This window comes from Arabidopsis thaliana (genome assembly GCF_000001735.4).
Source record: "Arabidopsis thaliana chromosome 1 sequence".
Classification (NCBI taxonomy): domain Eukaryota; kingdom Viridiplantae; phylum Streptophyta; class Magnoliopsida; order Brassicales; family Brassicaceae; genus Arabidopsis; species Arabidopsis thaliana.
Genome location: NC_003070.9, coordinates 3627495 through 3647831, shown reverse-complemented (window position 1 = coordinate 3647831; position 20337 = coordinate 3627495). Strand labels below are relative to the sequence as shown.

General features: G+C 37.4%; 4 protein-coding genes across 14 annotated transcripts; 2 read left to right on the top strand and 2 right to left on the bottom strand.

The window, feature by feature from the left end:
• Positions 1-47: 47 nt before the first annotated feature.
• Positions 48-3652, top strand: LOV1 (NB-ARC domain-containing disease resistance protein). 5 transcript variants are annotated; one of them, NM_100967.3, is made up of 4 exons: positions 48-177; positions 446-1329; positions 1480-1638; positions 1723-3539. In NM_100967.3, exons 2-4 carry the CDS (start codon positions 828-830, stop codon positions 3243-3245), a joined length of 2184 nt encoding a protein of 727 aa, NP_172561.2. In that variant the 5' UTR covers positions 48-177; positions 446-827; the 3' UTR covers positions 3246-3539. The 5 variants fall into 5 exon arrangements, with proteins under 5 accessions (NP_172561.2, NP_001322204.1, NP_001322203.1 ...); NM_001123794.1 differs by lacking the exon at positions 48-177 and adding an exon at positions 286-350 and having other exon boundaries at positions 1723-3412; NM_001331944.1 differs by having other exon boundaries at positions 64-177; positions 446-1638; positions 1723-3652.
• EMB3103 (Pentatricopeptide repeat (PPR) superfamily protein) lies at positions 3645-7997 on the bottom strand. Of its 2 annotated transcripts, NM_100966.3 has the most exons (10): positions 7653-7997; positions 7201-7285; positions 6829-7089; positions 6289-6591; positions 5649-5753; positions 5353-5452; positions 4728-5047; positions 4460-4636; positions 4250-4378; positions 3645-4100 (listed from the first exon to the last, which is right to left on the bottom strand). In NM_100966.3, exons 1-10 carry the CDS (start codon positions 7922-7924, stop codon positions 3858-3860), a joined length of 1995 nt encoding a protein of 664 aa, NP_172560.2. In that variant the 5' UTR covers positions 7925-7997; the 3' UTR covers positions 3645-3857. The 2 variants fall into 2 exon arrangements, with proteins under 2 accessions (NP_172560.2, NP_001320560.1); NM_001331941.1 differs by having other exon boundaries at positions 3645-4378.
• Positions 7998-10581: 2584 nt separating this feature from the next.
• Positions 10582-15700, top strand: AT1G10900 (Phosphatidylinositol-4-phosphate 5-kinase family protein). 3 transcript variants are annotated; one of them, NM_100965.5, is made up of 10 exons: positions 10582-10809; positions 11318-11426; positions 11511-12530; positions 12867-13034; positions 13575-13740; positions 13947-14057; positions 14143-14330; positions 14543-14697; positions 14913-15078; positions 15157-15700. In NM_100965.5, exons 2-10 carry the CDS (start codon positions 11416-11418, stop codon positions 15434-15436), a joined length of 2265 nt encoding a protein of 754 aa, NP_172559.2. In that variant the 5' UTR covers positions 10582-10809; positions 11318-11415; the 3' UTR covers positions 15437-15700. The 3 variants fall into 3 exon arrangements, with proteins under 3 accessions (NP_172559.2, NP_001322319.1, NP_001322318.1); NM_001331940.1 differs by having other exon boundaries at positions 10582-10834; NM_001331939.1 differs by having other exon boundaries at positions 10582-11426.
• A 1323-nt stretch (positions 15701-17023) lies between these two features.
• On the bottom strand, positions 17024-20186 carry AT1G10890 (arginine/glutamate-rich 1 protein; the record flags this gene model as incomplete). Of its 4 annotated transcripts, none has more annotated exons than NM_001331937.1 (5): positions 17024-17577; positions 17768-17987; positions 18528-18734; positions 18860-19835; positions 20024-20172. In NM_001331937.1, 4 exons carry the CDS (start codon positions 18862-18864, stop codon positions 17287-17289), a joined length of 723 nt encoding a protein of 240 aa, NP_001322758.1. The 4 variants fall into 4 exon arrangements, with proteins under 4 accessions (NP_001322758.1, NP_001322757.1, NP_172558.4 ...); NM_100964.5 differs by having other exon boundaries at positions 17062-17577; positions 19603-19835; positions 20024-20186; NM_001331936.1 differs by having other exon boundaries at positions 18528-19835; positions 20024-20181.
• Positions 20187-20337: the final 151 nt, after the last annotated feature.

Sequence of the window (20337 nt, the reverse complement as noted above, 5' to 3'; positions counted from 1 at the left end):
ATGGATCATTAATAATATAAGAGATTAATAATATAAGAGATATTATTGTGAAGAAACCACTTCAGCCAATGGATTGGTTAGCTAGACAAGGTTGACTTTGGGTCAACCCTCTCACTGGACTTTTATCTGAGGCTCTTCTTGTCGTGACCACACAAGCTCTTTTTTGCTTCACAGAAGGTAAATTCTTGTCTGCTTGTTTTGCTTTGATCCGTCGTTTATACTTTGTTGTGGTGAGTGGAATTTGCTTCAAAATAAATCCTGAAATTATTACGAGATTCTGAACCAGTTCCATTTGATATAATATAATAATATAAACAATACCTGAATCTTTAAGTCAATACTTACTACAGGTTTGTTATCTAAACAAGTTCTTCTCTGTTTTAGTAAATGTTTCTTCTGTCTCAGTCTCACTAGAACGATCTGTCCATGAAATTTTCTCGTAAAGGGTTATTATGGCTGAAGGAGTTGTGTTGTTTGGAGTTCATAAGCTTTGGGAGCTTCTGAATCGAGAATCTGCGCGATTGAATGGAATTGGTGAACAAGTTGATGGACTAAAGCGTCAGCTGGGAAGGTTACAGTCATTGCTGAAAGATGCCGATGCCAAGAAACATGAAAGTGAAAGGGTGAGAAACTTTCTGGAAGATGTCAGGGACATTGTTTATGATGCTGAGGATATAATCGAATCCTTTCTTCTGAACGAATTTAGAACAAAAGAAAAAGGGATCAAGAAGCATGCGAGAAGACTTGCTTGCTTCTTAGTGGATCGCCGGAAATTTGCTTCAGATATCAAAGGCATAACTTAGAAGATTTCCGAGGTGATTGGGGGAATGAAGAGTTTAGGAATACAAGAGATTATCGATGGTGCTAGTTCGATGTCGCTGCAAGAAAGACAAAGGGAGCAAAAGGAGATCCGGCAAACGTTTGCTAACAGTTCTGAAAGCGACCTTGTGGGGGTGGAACAGAGTGTTGAAGCATTGGCTGGTCACTTGGTGGAGAATGATAACATTCAAGTGGTTTCTATATCTGGGATGGGTGGTATTGGTAAAACCACTCTCGCAAGACAAGTCTTTCATCATGACATGGTACAACGCCATTTTGATGGATTCGCATGGGTCTTTGTTTCGCAACAGTTTACGCAGAAGCATGTTTGGCAGAGGATCTGGCAAGAACTTCAACCACAAAATGGGGACATTTCACATATGGACGAGCATATACTCCAGGGTAAACTCTTTAAATTGTTAGAAACCGGTAGATATTTGGTTGTTCTTGATGACGTATGGAAAGAAGAAGACTGGGACCGAATTAAAGCAGTGTTTCCGCGGAAAAGAGGTGAGCTCTTATGGTCCATACTTAAGGCACTTATTGTTTAAATTTTACTAGTGACTGGGGAAAGAGAGATATGAAAGCAAGCAAGACGCACACACACACTGGTCGCAAATGCCTTTTGTTCTCTAAGATGTAACTGGAAATGTTTTCCAGGTTGGAAGATGCTTCTCACTTCTCGCAATGAAGGTGTTGGAATACATGCAGATCCAAAAAGTTTTGGCTTTAAAACAAGAATCCTTACTCCTGAAGAAAGTTGGAAGCTATGTGAGAAGATAGTGTTTCATAGGAGAGACGAAACTGGTACACTTTCAGGTATAAAATTAATATCAAGAATCTTGTGAATTTTATCCTGCAGTTCACTTCTTGAAGGTTTATTTACCTTATGATGATATGCAGAAGTAAGGGTTGATGAAGATATGGAAGCCATGGGAAAGGAAATGGTCACGTGTTGTGGAGGACTACCATTGGCCGTTAAAGTTTTGGGAGGCTTATTAGCTACGAAACATACAGTTCCCGAGTGGAAAAGAGTATATGACAATATTGGACCCCATCTCGCAGGAAGATCTAGCTTAGATGACAATCTCAATTCGATTTATCGAGTATTGTCTCTGAGCTATGAAAATTTGCCAATGTGTTTAAAGCATTGCTTCCTTTACCTAGCCCATTTTCCCGAATATTACGAAATACATGTGAAGAGATTGTTCAATTATTTAGCGGCAGAAGGAATAATAACGTCATCTGACGATGGAACAACCATCCAAGATAAGGGAGAAGACTACCTAGAAGAGCTAGCGAGGAGAAATATGATTACTATCGACAAAAACTATATGTTTTTGAGAAAGAAACATTGTCAAATGCATGACATGATGAGAGAAGTATGTTTATCAAAAGCCAAAGAGGAGAACTTCCTAGAAATCTTCAAAGTCTCTACAGCCACCTCTGCCATCAATGCTCGATCTCTTAGCAAATCTCGCAGACTCTCCGTACATGGTGGTAATGCCCTTCCAAGTTTGGGACAAACAATCAATAAAAAAGTCAGATCTCTTTTGTATTTTGCTTTCGAGGATGAGTTTTGTATACTAGAGTCAACAACCCCATGCTTCCGAAGTTTACCATTGCTTAGGGTGTTGGATCTTTCTCGGGTAAAGTTTGAAGGAGGGAAGTTACCTTCCAGCATTGGAGATCTCATCCACTTGAGATTCTTGAGCTTACACCGGGCATGGATATCTCATCTACCTTCTTCTCTGCGGAATCTTAAGCTTCTGCTCTATTTGAACTTGGGCTTCAATGGGATGGTTCATGTGCCAAATGTTTTGAAAGAGATGCAAGAACTGAGGTACCTTCAGTTACCTATGTCAATGCATGATAAAACAAAGTTGGAATTGAGTGACCTAGTGAACCTGGAGTCTTTGATGAATTTTTCAACAAAGTACGCTAGTGTGATGGACCTCCTCCATATGACTAAGCTAAGGGAGCTCAGTCTATTTATTACTGACGGGTCTAGTGACACTCTATCGTCATCTCTTGGTCAATTGAGATCCCTGGAGGTGCTTCATTTATATGATAGGCAAGAACCTCGTGTAGCTTATCATGGGGGAGAAATTGTTCTGAATTGTATTCACCTAAAGGAATTAGAGTTGGCGATACATATGCCAAGGTTTCCTGATCAATATCTATTCCATCCCCACCTTTCACACATATATCTATGGTGTTGCAGCATGGAGGAGGATCCAATCCCGATTCTTGAAAGGCTGCTGCATTTGAAGTCAGTTATATTAACATTTGGTGCTTTCGTCGGAAGGAGAATGGTGTGCTCAAAAGGCGGTTTTCCTCAATTATGTTTTTTAAAACTAGAAGAACTAGAGGAGTTGGAAGAGTGGATAGTAGAAGAAGGGCGATGCCACTTCTTCGTGCTTTGACTATATGTAATTGCAGAAAGTTGAAGCTTCCGGGTGGGATCAATTACATAACCTCCTTAAAGGAATTGACAATTGTAGGAATGAAGTGGAAGGAGAAACTGGTACCGGGTGGAGAAGATTACTACAAAGTCCAAAACATTCCCAATGTTCAATTTATCAACTGTGACGAATAAGGAGAATAACCAGTAGCAAGTAAAACAATTTGATATTCTGTTTACTCTGTTTATTTGCAGATGAAACTCAGTAAGAATCATAACAAACAATGTCTTCAAATATAAAAACACATCACAAAACAATACAACACTTATTTTTTGCTCACTTGTGCACACCTCAAGCATCACTTCATTGTTTGATTAAGTATGGATATAAATCAACGAACAAGAAAAACTGTAGCATGAGTGATCAGGACCAAAATTGAGAGAAATATTAATCATCATTCGCTCGTAAGTTTTTAGTCAAGAAAGTAGAAGCCCTCTCATAGTATGTAAGATTCGATAAAATTTGGCACATCTACAAATTAGACTCTCATCTATTTCATGAACTACGTACATACATTTTTCTCATTCCAAACGACGGGCCACAAAAAAAAAAAGAAACAGAAAATTTACATTCTTATTTACATCTAAATTTTTGCTCTGGTCGTGATTTTATCATCGGTCTTGAAGCGACATGATGCTTTGACAAGATCTCTGCAATGAGTAGCCGACCAAACATATGAGAGTTCTTGAGAATGAGGTTTCTTGTGGAGGAGTCAACAACATATCCTTGACCAGGCATCCATTGTAGAAGTTGAAGAAGCAATTCCTTTTTATCGGGCTGCGAAATGTATCGAGAAATCGCAATCTCAAACTGAACCTGAAAACAAAAGTACACAGTGAAGGCAAGAAATGAGATTCAGTATGATTAAAGAACGAAATTTTCCTTATTTCTCAACTGTAATGAAAATTATTTCCAAGTAAAACGTTGGCAAAATAGCATCAAATTGTTACCGGTTGGCTATTTACCTGATCGATTTTGTGGCCAGAACCATGCAATACTTTCAGAACATCATTCACTAAATTAATATTACCCGAGATCATAAAAGCTCTGCCAAATTTCTTTAAAGTAGGCTGTGAGATCATCTTCGCATTGTCCTGAAACAGAATGATGACCAAATTAGACCATTAACGCAATGGACGGAATATTAAAATTTGCCTGAGAGAGGGATTTCACACCTTCACTACAATGTATGCATCTTTTAGGAGATTCCCTTGGATTAGAATGTGAAGAATTTTCTCATGCAGCTCTTTGCAGATAGTTCTTTTGCTGTATCGCAACATATTGTAGACTGAGAATGCTTCCGCTTGAGCTCTAATCTTGCCGAGATGATATATCAAGGACGAGCAAAGTTCCTGCAAGTTTTTCATAAATCGGGTCTGGTTAATGCAAATTTTTCATTATCTCGCATTACTTAACGAGCAATGCCTCGATGCTGCTTGTTACCTCCTCAAGCCTGTGGCCTTTGCTGTGCATGTCCAGTGTGGTTTGGTACGCAAGCAGGTGCAATTTCTCCTTGATGAAGTATTTGATCAAGATATGGAAAGTATTATAGTCGGGACTAACGGCTTGCTCATCCATTTTCTTCATCATTCGCATAACACTTTCCATCTCTCCTGCTCTGCAATAGGCACAGAGCATTGTGTTTAACATTACCAAGTCGCATTTTTCATAAGTGGTTTCAGAGTCCCTTGACAGTTCTTTTGCCTCCTTAAAACGCTTACTTCGACATAAAGCAGATATCATGATGCTGTTGGCATAGCCATCTGAAACAAGAAAACTGACATCATTGTTCTGAAAAATCTGAGAAAATATCTAACCATAAAGACACCCCTAGTTGTAGCAAATTGCTGACTCATAAGAGATAGGTCTTCAAGGACAGAATGAATTTTTCAATCCAAGTTATTGACAAATCTTGAATTAAATCAATGAATAGTGTTTATCTCAAGATATCATTGCAATATATTCCGATCCTATACTGAACAGCAGTGAAAGCAGCAACCATTAAAGAGGCAAGAATGAAATATGAAAGCTAACTTGCTAACAAATCATCAGCTTAATAAACACATACCAGATCTAACACCTTTCCCTTTCATATCATCAAAGATTGACCTCGCTTCTTCTAACTTTCCCGCCTTTGAAAGACCATCCATCAACATACAATACGGCATCTAGAGAAGAAAACAAATTTTTGACTATAAGATAATTGCCAAATAAATAGGAACAGTATATGAGCTCTACTTATAAAAGTAAATGTTTAGTAAATTCAACATTTTGCACAAATTTATATTTCCAGCCAGGTTTATATTGCTCTTTTCTAGAATATATACAGCCAGATCTACTGAAAAAATAATATAGCCTAATTACCTCGTTCTCGGCGTACCCAGCAGATTCAAGTTCAGAAAGTAATTCTCTTGATCTATCAAACAACCCTCCTTTGATATAAACCTTAAGTAAAGTTGTCATCATCACCTGCAAATATTTGCAGCTAGAGTTAATCAAGCGAGAAGGAATCTAAATTACTGAGGGAACCAATCTCTAATATAATAACAAAGTATAATGAATCATGTTAAAAAAAACCTTCAATTAAACAAGAATATCCAAAAAGAAGAACTACGAAAAAACAATAAGAGGAAGCCTGAAAGAATATGGAGGAATGCATTCAGAGAAGCTGATAGGATCTGGTATTATGTGTTCAGCCATTCCAATCCATCTACCTATAATCAAAGTTTCTCTTTAATTCTACTATATTTTGCCCTTTACACAGAGCTCAAACGATGATTACAAAAATGAGAATGGACCTACGTCAGATATATGTTAAATCTGAACCATGCTTAAACGAATTGACGTCTAAACCATGATTAGAGAGAATTGACATCTAAAGCACTTCTTCATTTTTTTCTTAATGTGCACTTCTTAGGGTGTGTTTCTGCATATAATGGTTGTGTTAAGTCATATCAAGTCATTCACACAAATCCATCTATCACATAAGATGAGAAAAACAAACCTTGTTTGGCACTAATCCTATTGATTTCATCTCGGTCATCAGCTCATCAGCTTTCTTGTAATCTCCTTTCCAAGAATATGAATTGAGTAAAGAGCTGTAATGATATATGTTGGGCGAATGACCTTCAACTTTCATCTGCTGGATAAAGTTTTCAGCTTCTTCACTTCGACCATTTGAAGCACAAATGGCCAAGACAGTCCCATACATCACACTGTCCATTTGTATTCCATTATGAGGCAGCTCTCCAATGAGTTCAATAGCCTTAGGGTATCCATTTTTTACCTTAATGCAACCTGCAAGCAACTAAGACATCAAAGATAAGATATAATTCAGAAGCCAAACGAAACGAGATGTTGCATATGCAGTCATGGTTCTTTCACCTATATAATTCTAAATGCAGAAACGTATCAGCAAGTCTCAATAAGCTAAAGGATCTAAATCATAAGTGAAAGGGGGAATAATCGTTCTAAGCTTCAAGGGAAGAAAATATGCGAAATATTTTGACACTCACTAAAGTGACGAAAACTTCAGCTGGCATACCGTGTTATATGTAACCACATCTGGTTTCAGACCATCGCGCTTCATCTGATCAAACAATTTGATGCAGCTGTCAAGCTTTCCATTCTTGACCAGACAACTAAGAATGGAGTTACATATATAGACATTGATTTTGGTAGACTCGTCTGGAATGCTTTGGTATATTTCTAGAGCCTTGGAGACATTTTTGGCCCCAACAAACTTTATGCAGCTACTGTAAGTTGAAACACTAATCTTTCCATGTTGTTGCATCCATTCAAAGAGCTACAAAAAGAAAAACACTTTGATTGACTATGCACATCTTGGAACTCTTGTTCCTCAGGAAACAATGAAACATACAATAGTTTTTATGAAACCATGTTCAAAGCAACAGACCTGTATAAGATCCTGCCATCTTCCAGAGATTCCAAAATCACGCAAAATTACATTCAAATCTTGTACCTTCAAAACTGTTGCTAATCTGCAGAGGGGACAGTTACATCGTGAGAAACTACAGTATCCAGATCCTGAACACTCTTGACGACGGAGTATAAAGATTACGGCATGCTCATTAATCGAATCTTGGATACAAGAATTCTTATGTATCTCTAGTAATGATGTGGTCAATTAACTTTCCCCAATTTGAATCAATTTAACATTCTATAGAGTATAGACCAATTCCATTAGCAGGCACTACTACATCTACTTCAGAACTGAGCATTCTAGAGATTTTTGTTTACTTCTGTTAAGAACAAAATACGTTTTTAAAGACAAATTTTTGAAATGTTGACTGAAGTAAAATGAATCACAGAATTTGAAGATAAGTGATAAGTAATAGATAGTAAGACCTCTGCAGAGAAGAGAGAAAATCCGAGGAGCGTTGAACTTCAGAAATGGCGGATTTTCTCGCCAGGTATGAATTGGAATGGCGTTTGGAACGAGGAGCTTCTGCTACGTTCGCCGGTAATTCAATAACAGCGGAAGATGTCGTTGCCGCCGTCGGCGTGAGGATTCGTAAGGATAAGGCGGGAATGGAGAGAGATGAAGAGGGACGAGAGTGAGTGTTGAAGAGATGAGGAGGACAACGTAGTTCGAGTCCCACAAGAAGTGGCGTCTCCATTGTTTTTTCGAGCTAACCGAGCCAGAGCCTACGAAAGTATCCATCCATCTTTGAACATGTTCTTGTTTCTTTTACCAAAGTATCCCCGCGTTTTTAATTGTAATCTAGTGCTAGTTTGAGAAGTGAAGGGTAGTATAGTAAATTAGAAAAAAGTTCTAATCCCAAATGGCCAAATCTCATCCTCAACAACGCAAGGACAAACGCCGTTTTATGATGGGCTTTTCGGGAGAGACAAATGGGCTTTTAGGCAAACCATTAATTTGAAAGGATTATCTAACGGGCCATATTGTTAAAAAAAGTGCAACACCAAATTTTGTAATGTTGTCCATATCCAAATTGGTGACGAAAATTCTGAGAGGAACAGTAACAAAATCTTTGACAAACAAAAAAAGAGGTACAGTAACAAAATAGTTTTTCTGGACAAATATTCCCATGCGCACGCACTTGTCACATCATGCACTGTTCTTTGTGCGTCCTATGTATTGCTCCATGCACTTTCATACAAGAAAAATAATAACTTGTCATCACTGACATGTTTTTCAACAAAATGGCGTTTCTATTGAACCTAGTTTCTCTAAATTACATATGTATTGTAGAAGAAAGAATTCAAAAACAGAAAACAGATTCTTTGCATCGGCTTGTACGGCAGGAGACCGACAAGGAACAAGCACAGCCCCACTCCCCTTCTCTTCATACGTTTCGTGACACCCACTTCACCATTTTTTTTTGTTTTTTTTTGAATTTTTAACCACTTCACCATTTCTTCTCGCTTTGGTCAATTTTTTTTATGGAATTCTTAACCTACAAAGTTGGTATTTAAAAAAAAAAAAAACTATTAACTCATATATTACTTTTTGATATACCCCTATTAACTCATATATGTAACATGTAAAATTATACTATTTCATACTACGCTAGGACTATCTAGACCAGTATTTTGCTAATCACACATTCAAATTATATGCGAGTAACTTTATCTTCTTCTTTTTTGGTAACATATGCGAGTAGCTTACCACTATCACAATACTTAACTTACACCGTCATTGGAATCGAATCTCGTAGTATAATATTAGTCATTGGATTATAGAATACACATACAAGCACAATGAAATTCGATAGTTTCCAATCGTTAAATTATTTTCATACGGATTTAAACACATATTAGTTGAACAGAAGAAAAGACAAAGATTTGAACTCCATACTAATAATAACCAATAAGCATTGAAGCAGAAGCAACAAAAATAACTAGCAATATAGTAAGGGTCCTATCAATATCATTTGTCTTGTTTTGTTGTGTTGTCACGATTCACCAAGTCCCTATCACTTGGAATCGCGATTAACAACATCGTCCATATCTCTTTTATATATATCTTCCGACGTCAACATCGTTAATCGCATCTAAATTTAGTTATTTAAAAAATCATCAGCAGAACAATATTTTAGTGGTCGGGCTTTTTTATTTATTCAGCGATATCTGAATCTGATCCTGGACGGTGTGCAACGTCTTTTTCCGATTTAAAATCATTTTTTTGCATTAGTGCGATTTAATTGTGTTTCTAAAACCTATCACACAAAAATGCATACGTTTTACTATTTCATCAAACCAACAAAAAAGTTTGAGAGGAGCTCCTCGAGGTTGGTCCGATTCGGATATATAAACAGAAGGTGGGTTTCCCTCAAGATTTCGAGAAGTTATCGTTATTGTTCACATCTTTGTGGAGTTAGGATTAGTCAACGTCAATAAATACTTTGGTTTATTTGATAGTATATAGGTGCGATGTAATAGTCAACGTAAGAATTCGAAGATGTAAATATGATCGATATTGGTTGACCTACTTTATCGAGGAATACAATTTCTGCAATTTTTCTGACATTTGAAAATAATTTGTTGAATTTTGACGGAAACAAATTTATGGTTGAACTGACACCACTTTTTAAGAAATTCAAATCCAATAACTAATTAACTACACAAAGGCACACATATTCAACGCCACCACATACTATATACAATATAGTGTCTGAAGAAAATGCTTTTATCTCGATGGAATAAAGGTTTTATTCGACCAAGAGCCCTGGTGGGTTAATGGCCACTGATCAACCACATGTGATTCAGTACTCAAATATGAAAGTTTAATAAGTCTCATTTTTGCTAAGATTATGTAAAGTGTTAAGGCTACATGTGAAAATGTTTCCACACGATCGAAGATGATAATATTGTATTCTAATACATTTTTTTGTATATAACATTAGGTCATTAGCTAGAACAGTTCGCGTATTTTGTGAATACCCTTTTTTTTGTAACATGAGCTAGACGTGTGTTATATGTGGAATAGTCAAATATAATGAACGTTGCAATAAAATATGGATTTGAGAGTCCTGAATGATATGACAGTCTGACCATTATATGCGATCCTAATTATTGATTTCGTTTTGAACTTATGATTATTTGGTTGACTGTAACGAGAAAACAGAAATTAGGTTGGTAATAAATTAAGAATTTACTTAATATGTTTTATATTTTCGTATAAAATTGTATTTAGCCAAAGCTTCTCATATTATTAATCTGTCGTTATTTTCGTCTGAATAAAATCGTTTTTTCTTTTTTTCTTTTCTTAAAGTATGTGTCCGTATTTATTACCAGACAGTCGATATGTAATAAAATATTATATAAGGAAAAAAATAAAAAAAAATGGAGGTGAGCATAAATTCGCTAAAAAAGAAAAGAAAGAAAGGTGTTTGAATGGAACTTGGTGCAATGGGGGCAACAACACAAATTCAAAGAATAAATTCTCAGCAGCAATAGCTTCTCAACGCAACAAAGCAAAGCTTTTGCTCTATCAATCTTCAGCCTTTTCTTCTTCGATTTCACAAGTTTCATCATCTCGGTAAGCAAGTCTCCTGCGAATCCAGGTCCGATTTTGTTTTCTTCTTTGAAATTGTTTACTTGTAAGAGTCATCTTCTGAAGATTCGACCTCTAGATTCTTACTTCTGTGTATGACTTACTCAAATCACAAATTAAAGATTACTTCTTTTTTGTTTTCTTAATCAATCTGCTTCGCAATAGCTATTTCTTCGTAATGCTGATATTTGACTACTAAGTTGCTTTCTGACTTTAATGGCTATTTATTTTCTGGGGAAAACTGGATTTGAGACAAATCACTGATAAACTTCTATTGCTTGAACCTTATTTTAGTTGACCCTCAAGTTTAGGCTCTGGTTTTTCAGTCAAAATGAGTGATGGAATCTCCAGGAGAATCTCTCGTCTTCTGCATCATTAATTCATTCTCTGGAAACTTTTTGATTCATAATCTGTATGCTTGTGGATAACAAATTGTGATGACTTGAGTTAAAGAATGGATTTTTATCTTAGGAATCTTGTTGTTTTTTCTTAGCTTATGCAGAAAATTGTATCATGTGCACAAGAGGACAGGTTACAAATCATATGTAAGTTGCGGAACAATGTTCTAGGATCACCAAAAGCTAATCCCAGATGGATATGAGGTGTTTTTTTTTATTGTTAATCAATCTTCCTGAAAGTTAGTATTTTTACCTCCTTCAGTGAAATGATACTTTGTGTATCTTCAGGTCTGGAGATAGAGAATTCCCAAATGGTGATTTCTATTCTGGGGAAGTGAAAGGAATAATTCCTAATGGGAAGGGAAAGTATGCATGGTCAGATGGAACTATCTACGAGGGTGATTGGGATGAAGGCAAAATCTCTGGTAAAGGGAAGCTTATTTGGTCATCTGGAGCTAAATATGAGGGAGATTTCTCTGGTGGATACCTTCATGGTTTTGGCACCATGACCTCACCTGATGAGTCTGTCTACAGCGGAGCCTGGAGAATGAATGTGAGGCATGGGCTTGGCAGGAAAGAGTATTGTAACTCAGATCTATATGACGGTTTGTGGAAAGAAGGATTACAAGACGGGCGTGGTAGTTATTCTTGGACCAATGGAAATAGGTACATAGGGAACTGGAAAAAGGGTAAGATGTGTGAGAGAGGAGTTATGAGATGGGAAAACGGTGATCTTTATGACGGTTTTTGGTTGAATGGCTTTAGACATGGCTCTGGAGTTTATAAGTTTGCTGATGGATGTTTATATTATGGTACCTGGTCCCGAGGCCTAAAAGACGGGAAGGGAGTCTTTTATCCTGCTGGAACTAAACAACCATCTCTAAAGAAGTGGTGTCGCTCTCTTGAATATGATGACACTGGAAAGTTTGTACTTTCTCGCAGTGCATCGGTAAATGTTGAGGAGCTAAGGAGTTTAAACACTGTGACACAAAGTCTTTCTGTGAAAACTTCAGCTGGTGAAACCACCTGTGATCCTCCAAGAGACTTTACATGTCATGGGCCAGTATCTAAGTCTGCACGGTTTTCTGGCTCAGGCCAAAGCGAGGGACAAGATAAGAACCGTATTGTTTATGAAAGGGAATACATGCAAGGAGTTTTGATTAGAGAAACTATTATGAGTTCCGTTGACAGGTCACACAAAATTAAACCTCCAAATCGTCCAAGAGAAGTCAGGGCTAGGTCTTTAATGACCTTTCTTAGGGGGGAACACAATTATTACTTAATGCTAAATCTCCAACTTGGTATCAGGTAAACTAAATCAACAACCTAAGCCACTTCTTTTTAATATGTTAAAATATTCTTCTTCGTCAAACATAGCAAGCTGGAGAGCTTTACGTAAAACCACTTCTTTTAAATATGTTTCTCAATTTTCATGATTCTTGAGACTGCTCTGTTATAGCCTATGACACATTATGAGTATTATTTCTGCAATATGGCTTGATTTTAGACTCAGATCCGTATACAGGCCAAGAGACAACCTGCTTGCATATTTATATGATGGCCTTGTATATCTACTGCAAACGTCACTAAGATTGGTTTATAATTAGTTCTTCCTCTAACACAACAATCTTTTGAGGTTCACAGGTATACTGTAGGAAAAATTACACCAGTGCCGAGGCGAGAAGTGCGTGCTTCTGACTTTGGTAAGAACGCTAGAACAAAGATGTTCTTCCCTAGAGACGGCTCCAATTTTACCCCTCCACACAAATCTGTCGACTTCTCCTGGAAAGACTATTGTCCCATGGTTTTCAGGTAAACCAGCTTTCTTCTGGCTGATTACCAAAGAACTTTAGAATCAGAGTAGATAATCTTTGAATGTGTATATTAGTTCTTGGATACTGTTCTCAAGTTAGATGTATTTTGTAAAAATTACGAACTACTTAGCTCTGTGTGATCCCTCAGTTGTTCCTTTGGTCGGATAGAACACCTTTCTTAAATAAAGTAGTTTAATTAACGATAAACCGTATAGATTGGGTAACATAGCAAGTAAGTTTTGTAGAGAGGTGCATCTTTTTTACGCTTTGAGTTCCATGTTATCTGCTTTAGGCAGAAAGTTTTAACCAAAAGGATTATTTTCTTCATAGACATGATTCTTAGTGCATCCTAGAAAATCTTACTTTTTGAGAAAGCCAGAACTTTCGATTTGGGTTGTTTACCTCCCAAACGCAATGAGTGCAATCCATTACTTTTTTGGATTACGTAGCCGTGGGACGAAAAAATATGAAACAAGTGATTATGGAACCTGTTCTTTGAATTGATAGACTGTGCGTGATTTTCAATGGAATGTTTCAGGAATTTAAGGCAGATGTTCAAGTTAGATGCTGCAGAGTACATGATGTCTATTTGTGGTGATGATGGCCTGACAGAAATTTCTTCCCCCGGGAAAAGTGGCAGTATCTTCTACCTTTCTCATGACGACAGATTTGTGATCAAGACTTTAAAAAAGTCTGAGTTGCAGGTTTGAACTAACTGAACAAATCTGTGATTTGACTTTTTCTCGTCTTTACCGATAGTATTGGTTTAGAGTGATGTTATAAGCCCCTCTTGCTATGTCGCAGAAACAATGTCTATATTGTTGAACTCTTTAGTATTTGGTGGTAACGTTCTAAATGTCTATATAACAGATACTAATGACTAAAACCATCCAGCTTTTTTTGTTTCTAGGTTCTACTCAGAATGTTGCCTAAGTACTATGAACATGTAGGCGACCATGAAAACACACTTATAACCAAATTTTTTGGAGTTCACAGAATAACCCTCAAGTGGGGTAAAAAGGTAAGAACTTCTCTCGTCCCTTTTATAGCTTATATTCCATTATGTTTCCACCTTTTTTAGCATAAGCTTTGTGGTCTTTTGATAGGTACGCTTTGTAGTCATGGGGAATATGTTTTGCACAGAATTGAAGATTCATCGTCGTTATGATCTAAAGGGTTCAACTCAAGGGAGATTTACTGAAAAGATCAAAATCCAAGAGAAGACCACATTGAAAGATCTTGATCTAGCTTATGAATTTCATATGGACAAGCTGTTACGGGAAGCCCTTTTCAAGTGAGTGCAATACCTTTTTCTTTATATCATTTATCTTGCTAAAGTGAAGCTCTAACTTTATGTGGCACGGCTATTTTCTACATAAATCTGCTTTCTGAAATCGCTTACAATCTCTTGGAGCATCAAATCATAAACAACGATTAAACAGCTGTGTTTTGCATTTGAAAGTTTCTAATTGTTTGTGGAACCTTCTTGTTGTCCCCAAATGGCAGGCAAATTTACTTAGACTGCTCGTTTTTGGAATCGCTGAACATCATTGACTACAGTCTTTTACTGGGATTACATTTTAGAGCTCCTGGCCAACTTAATGATATCCTTGAGCCTCCAAATGCAATGTCAGATCAAGAAAGCGTTTCTTCAGTAGATGGTAGGTGCCAGTGTTTCAAGCGGATACCTTTTTCACATCATATTATAGTTTTTCGATGGCTTAGGTAATTCAGCCGTGAGCTTGAATTCTATCAGTATCCTAACGACAAGCTTTTAAGCCACTTCATGTCTTTATTTAAGAAGATGATTACACAACTGAGAAATGAAGGAATGGGGCATGTTTGACTTACAGTTTCATGTTTATTTTTGTTTCAGTCGGTTTGACTCAGGAACACTCCATTCCTCCAAAAGGATTGCTTTTGGTAACTCATGAACCCAATTCCGTGAATACTGCACCGGGTCCTCACATCAGAGGGAGCACACTCAGAGCATTTTCCGTTGGCGAGCAGGAAGTTGATCTTATTCTTCCTGGAACTGCAAGGTTACTTATTTCCTCTTTTGCTTTCTTCATTTGACCAGTACTTATAGCTGAAGAATGTCATTGGAACTATTTTTTTAGGCTGCGGGTACAATTAGGAGTGAACATGCCGGCACAAGCTCATCACAAGCTTATTGAGGACAAGGAAGAGTCAGCGACAATTGAGCTTTTTGAAGTATACGATGTGGTTGTGTACATGGGAATCATAGATATTTTGCAGGAGTATAACACCAAGAAGAAAGTGGAACATACTTGCAAATCTTTGCAGTATGATCCGATGACAATATCTGTGACCGAACCTTCTACTTACTCAAAACGCTTTGTCAATTTTCTACACAAGGTGTTCCCAGAAGAAAGGTAGGATCAACAATTTTCTTCTCAATGCCTTTGTTTACACATCCTTGATGTACATTGACATTTCAAAAGCCTCATAATAGTGAAAATGTTTGTAATTTTGATATGATTAAAATTCTCTGTAAAATCAATTTGCCTCCTATCATGGATGACATGATGAAATGCTTTTACACATGATAAGCAGAGCAGCAGACATCAGTCTTGAAATTTGAAAAACGAAAGGAAGTAAAAAGAGATGCAAGAAACATAATTATGAAAACTTTGAAACTAGCTAACCTATCTGCACTAAACTTGGAACATAAGAGGAGCACACAGGCGGGATACAAGACGTGGTGTCAGCATATCCAACGCTGCCAGGTATCCAGAGATTTGGAACTTCTCCGATATTAACAGAGTTGAAGTATCCTCCATATTCTTGTCCAATGATGTAAGCTGTTTGGTAGCGACAAATCTGGGATGGGTCAAGATCAAAAACCACGGCGACTTTGTTCTCCTGGTCAATGAAGAAACTCCCAGCCATATCGTTAAACTGAAAACCAGTGAGTGGTCTCATATCCACTTTCAAAAAAATGCTCCACGACACTGCATTGGGCTGGATATTAGTGGAAACCCAAATCTCCAAGATCTCAGATGGTTCCGAGGGCTGGCGCTGGCACAAGACGGAGAGCTGGTCTTCTTTAACACAAGAGAGAGTCACAGTCTCTGCGTAATAAGAGTGAAAAGGCAGAGGAAGACGCGGTCCAAATCTCTCAGCCGTAAAATCAAAACAGAGTAAAAAGTCTTCAGTCTCTGTTATATCTATTTCTTCCGGTCCCTTTCCTTCAAATATATATCTCTCTTTAGCGAAAAAGTAAGTGTTTCCCCTGAGAGACACGCCACGTTGAAAACACTATATGTCCCAGTCGGGAGTGACATCAAGAACCCTCCATGAATCAAGGCTAAAGTCGTAGATTTCGTACCCGAAAACCACGTTTTCTACAGGGAGGAAATCATCCACAAACCTCAAGATTTTGTGCTTACGGTTTTTGTCATGTCCGATAGCATAACAGTCTAATATGTGGAAATTGTGTCTGGGTTGGATCCACCTCGTTTGCTCCAAATACGGATTCCAGACCAAGAGCCTCGTCGTGTCGTTTTTGATTATGCATAACAATAAACCGTCGCTGTGAAAGATTTTAGATACCTCTATTTGATCAAGTATACTTACCTGCTTTATAGATGGTGGCTCGACCACCAAGTCCTTGCGGAGATCAAATCTCAAGGAACAAACCCTAGAATCCATCATCATGAATCCAAGAAACTGCTTCGCTTTACCAAAAAAAAACCATTTTTTGGATAAAGCATTCCACTTTTTGCAAACAGATCGCACTGTTTTCAGACATGTCATCGGAGTCCTGCAAAGTATCTCAGCTACCATAATTTCGTCAAGATCAGACATCGTCGTCATTCTAACCAACAACAATGCTCTAACCTAAATCTCAAGAGTTTTTTTTAACTAAACTAAACAAAGCTTCCCAACTTTCACGCTTGCCAAATTTTTACGTATATAACAAGAAAATATGTAAATATCCTCAAGTGATAATTATTAAATAATCCAGGATTTTTGTTTTTTAGTTGTTTTATTGGTGATGGAGTGATAAATTTTCTGAATCATTGCTATATTATCATTCATCACCATTAACCTAACGTAAAATTACAAAACGAGAAAAATAGAATTACAAAAAATTAAAAGCCATAAAAGAGTTTAAGCTCCAACAAGAAGCACTAATAACAATAATCATAAAGCATCTTTGAGAGGAAGAAGATGCATATCATCATCCATCACATCAATCCTTTTATCTTCATGCATGCACGCATTTACTTGGAGCTTAAGGCAAAGGATAATTTAGGCCGTGATTTGTTTTTACCCAACAGTTTCATCTGTTTGAGACGTTCTTCTTCCTCTTCAGCTTTCTTCCTTCGCATCGCTTCTTCTTTCTGTCGTTGCAGCTCCTCTAGCTCTCGATACCGTTCCTCCTCTTTCCTTTGCCTCTCCATTGCTTCTTTTCTCTGAGCTTCTTCCACTCTCTTTAGGTTCTCCTCTGCTATTCTCTCCCTCTCTTCTTTCTCTTGTTGCTCTCTTTCCTGTGACAAACACCGCATAACACCCTGAAACAAAGGCTCTCTTTTCAAAATGCTCTATGATGGACAGATTTATAATACCAAATTTAATATGCAATTCGAATTCATTTTAATATGCCACAAGCAAAGTTTTTCCGGACCATCTGATTGTGTAACAAGGTATTCAAAAATCTCCACCTAGAAAACTAAGGTCTAAAAAGTAGCTCATAGACATTACCTCTTTTTCTTTAGCCTCAATAAGAGAAGCCTCTTTCTCCTCCTCAAGTTGAGCCGCGACTTCTTCATTAAGTCTCTTTCGCCCTTCCTCCAACAGCGTTAGAATTTCCATTTTGATTTTCTCAGACTGTAAGCTTTCTTCGACCTTCTTTCGAATAGCTTCTTCAACCCGTTTCACAGTTTCTTCCTCTATTAGCTTCAGTTCTGCTTCACGCTGTCGCCTGGTAGCAAATACAGTGAAAAATTAGAGGACATCCACAGCAGGTTCAGAATATTGAATATCACCTGAACTTTCTCATTTCCTGATGTCTTCAATCTTGAACAGCAAAAGACCAAAATTTTATTGCAAATCCGTAAAAAATGTTGAGATCGTTTCCATTTTCACTCCTCCCAATACCAATGGTAAATTTCGTGAAGAAATTTCTTTTTTGTCACCATAACACAAGCAAACCTTCACCAAGATTATTCTTGTGCTTTGGACATATTTACATCTCTAAGTCAATCATGATCCATGTAATGACAAACGGTAACTCATCAAATCGAGATAGTACGAACATTTGTGCCAGAGGATCAAATATAAACAAATCGAAATATAGCTTATCTTCCATAAGCAAAGCCTGTGAGAGAATACCATAAAACCTGTCGCACTTTTGAGACTAACAATCAAGGACTTCCACACTACACTAAAATAACATTTGAGAACAAAAAACCTTAATTTCACCATAACATCCATCTTACTTCAAAATTTTGTATTGATTTACCTTTTTCGTTCTTCCTCTTCTCTTTTAAGTTTTTCTCCATTCCTATTTTTGGCTGACTCAAGGGTTGCGGCGGGAGATCTTTTTGCAGGAGATGGAGTTGAACTCCTACTCTTTTGTCTTTTGTAACGTTTTGGGGTTGGAGAACGTCTCTTAGGAGTAACAGATCGACTTCGATGGCGCCTAGGAGAAATAGAACGACTTTTTCGCCTGAACATTACCCAAAATAAAGTAGTAAGCAAAAAGATGGAACTAATGAAGTACCACGCACGTGAAGACTAGGCATCAGGTAGCCCACAGTTACACATAAAGAAAACAAAAGTATGTGCAGTTACCTCATACACTGTAAAGAATTATCAGCTCCAACTTTTATCACACGAAGAGAAGCTAACGAGACAAGGGATCAATGAAAGAACACCTAAGAGCAATCCATCAGCTGCTCATTTCCCCTCCCGTGGGAACGGGAAGAAACTGAGCTATTTTATAATGGTAAGCGCATGTATCATTTTCCTAGCTTCTCAGCCATGTTCTCAACAAATTACTATATTATCTTACCTAAGGAATAGTGGTGGTTTTGTATCACTATTGCTAACAAACTCCATTTAAAAGAACATAATATAGTCGCTCTTAAAACTGATTCTAACTAATAATCTACAGATACAATTAAAATATAAACTAGATCAGACTATCAGTAGTGCTATTATCCCAGCTTAACTTATGTCTTTACCGAATATACAGGTTTCATTCTAAAAATCACAAAGCTCAGGTCATAAAACATATTCTCTTGCAACAAATTTAATCACAACAGCCAAATAAACACGATATATTTCCAATACGCAGCATCACTCAAAAAAACGCTTACGATACAGAGCCAGCAGCATCCAGACATTGCACTCTCTTTTAGAGAAGGGTAGAAAATATATCTATAAGTAGGAACTTTACTAAAAGCAATTCTTGAGTCTGTAAACTTTACATGTCTATCTATAACCGTGTTCCACCAATGTTTCTTACAGTTCGTATAAACGAATGATAACTAAGGCAAACGAATAGCGGAAAAAACAAACACTAGGGGTATCACCTGCTATACGAATGAGATGAGTATGGAGAAGGGCTTCTGTCTCTTCTACTCCTCCTGCTATGCCTCTGCCTTACGGGAGACCTCGAGTGCTTTCTACGACGTGAAGGTGATGGAGACGGTGACCTCGATCTTGACAAGTCCCGAGGCATCTCTCAAAATTCCGTAGAACAAGCAGTATCTTCCTTTATAAGGAGAAGCTCAGCTCAGCTTTAATCTCTCTGAACGGATTGGTCCTGCAAATTCCAGATTCAACAACTCATGTTAATAATTGAAACAGCCTATCAGAATCTAAATAGGTATAACAAACAGAAACCTAGCAGCAACTTTCAGATTGCGGACACACAATCTATTAAATATCTTCTGCATAAACCCAAAATTGAAACCATCCTGGAAAATCAGCTGAAATCGTATGACTACTTACCCTCGAGAATCGCGGCGTTGTTGTTGTTGTTTGTTGGATCGCCTCAAGAGTCAACACGGAGAGAGAAGATGAGGAAGATGTATGGGTAAAAATTATGCAGCAGCGAACCAAAATTCGTCGGGTTTGGGATACATAGAGCAACGTTTAAGAAGATGAAGCCAGCTTTTGTAAATTATTGGAATTGGTCTTGTTCGTTATGAACATTGAAAGCCTTTTGGGCTTATTAAACATTGAAGCCTTTTGGGCTTATTAAATTCGACATGGGTTTTGAGCCCTTCCAAGTTTTTAAGTTTTGTTAAGGTTAAAGAAAAAAC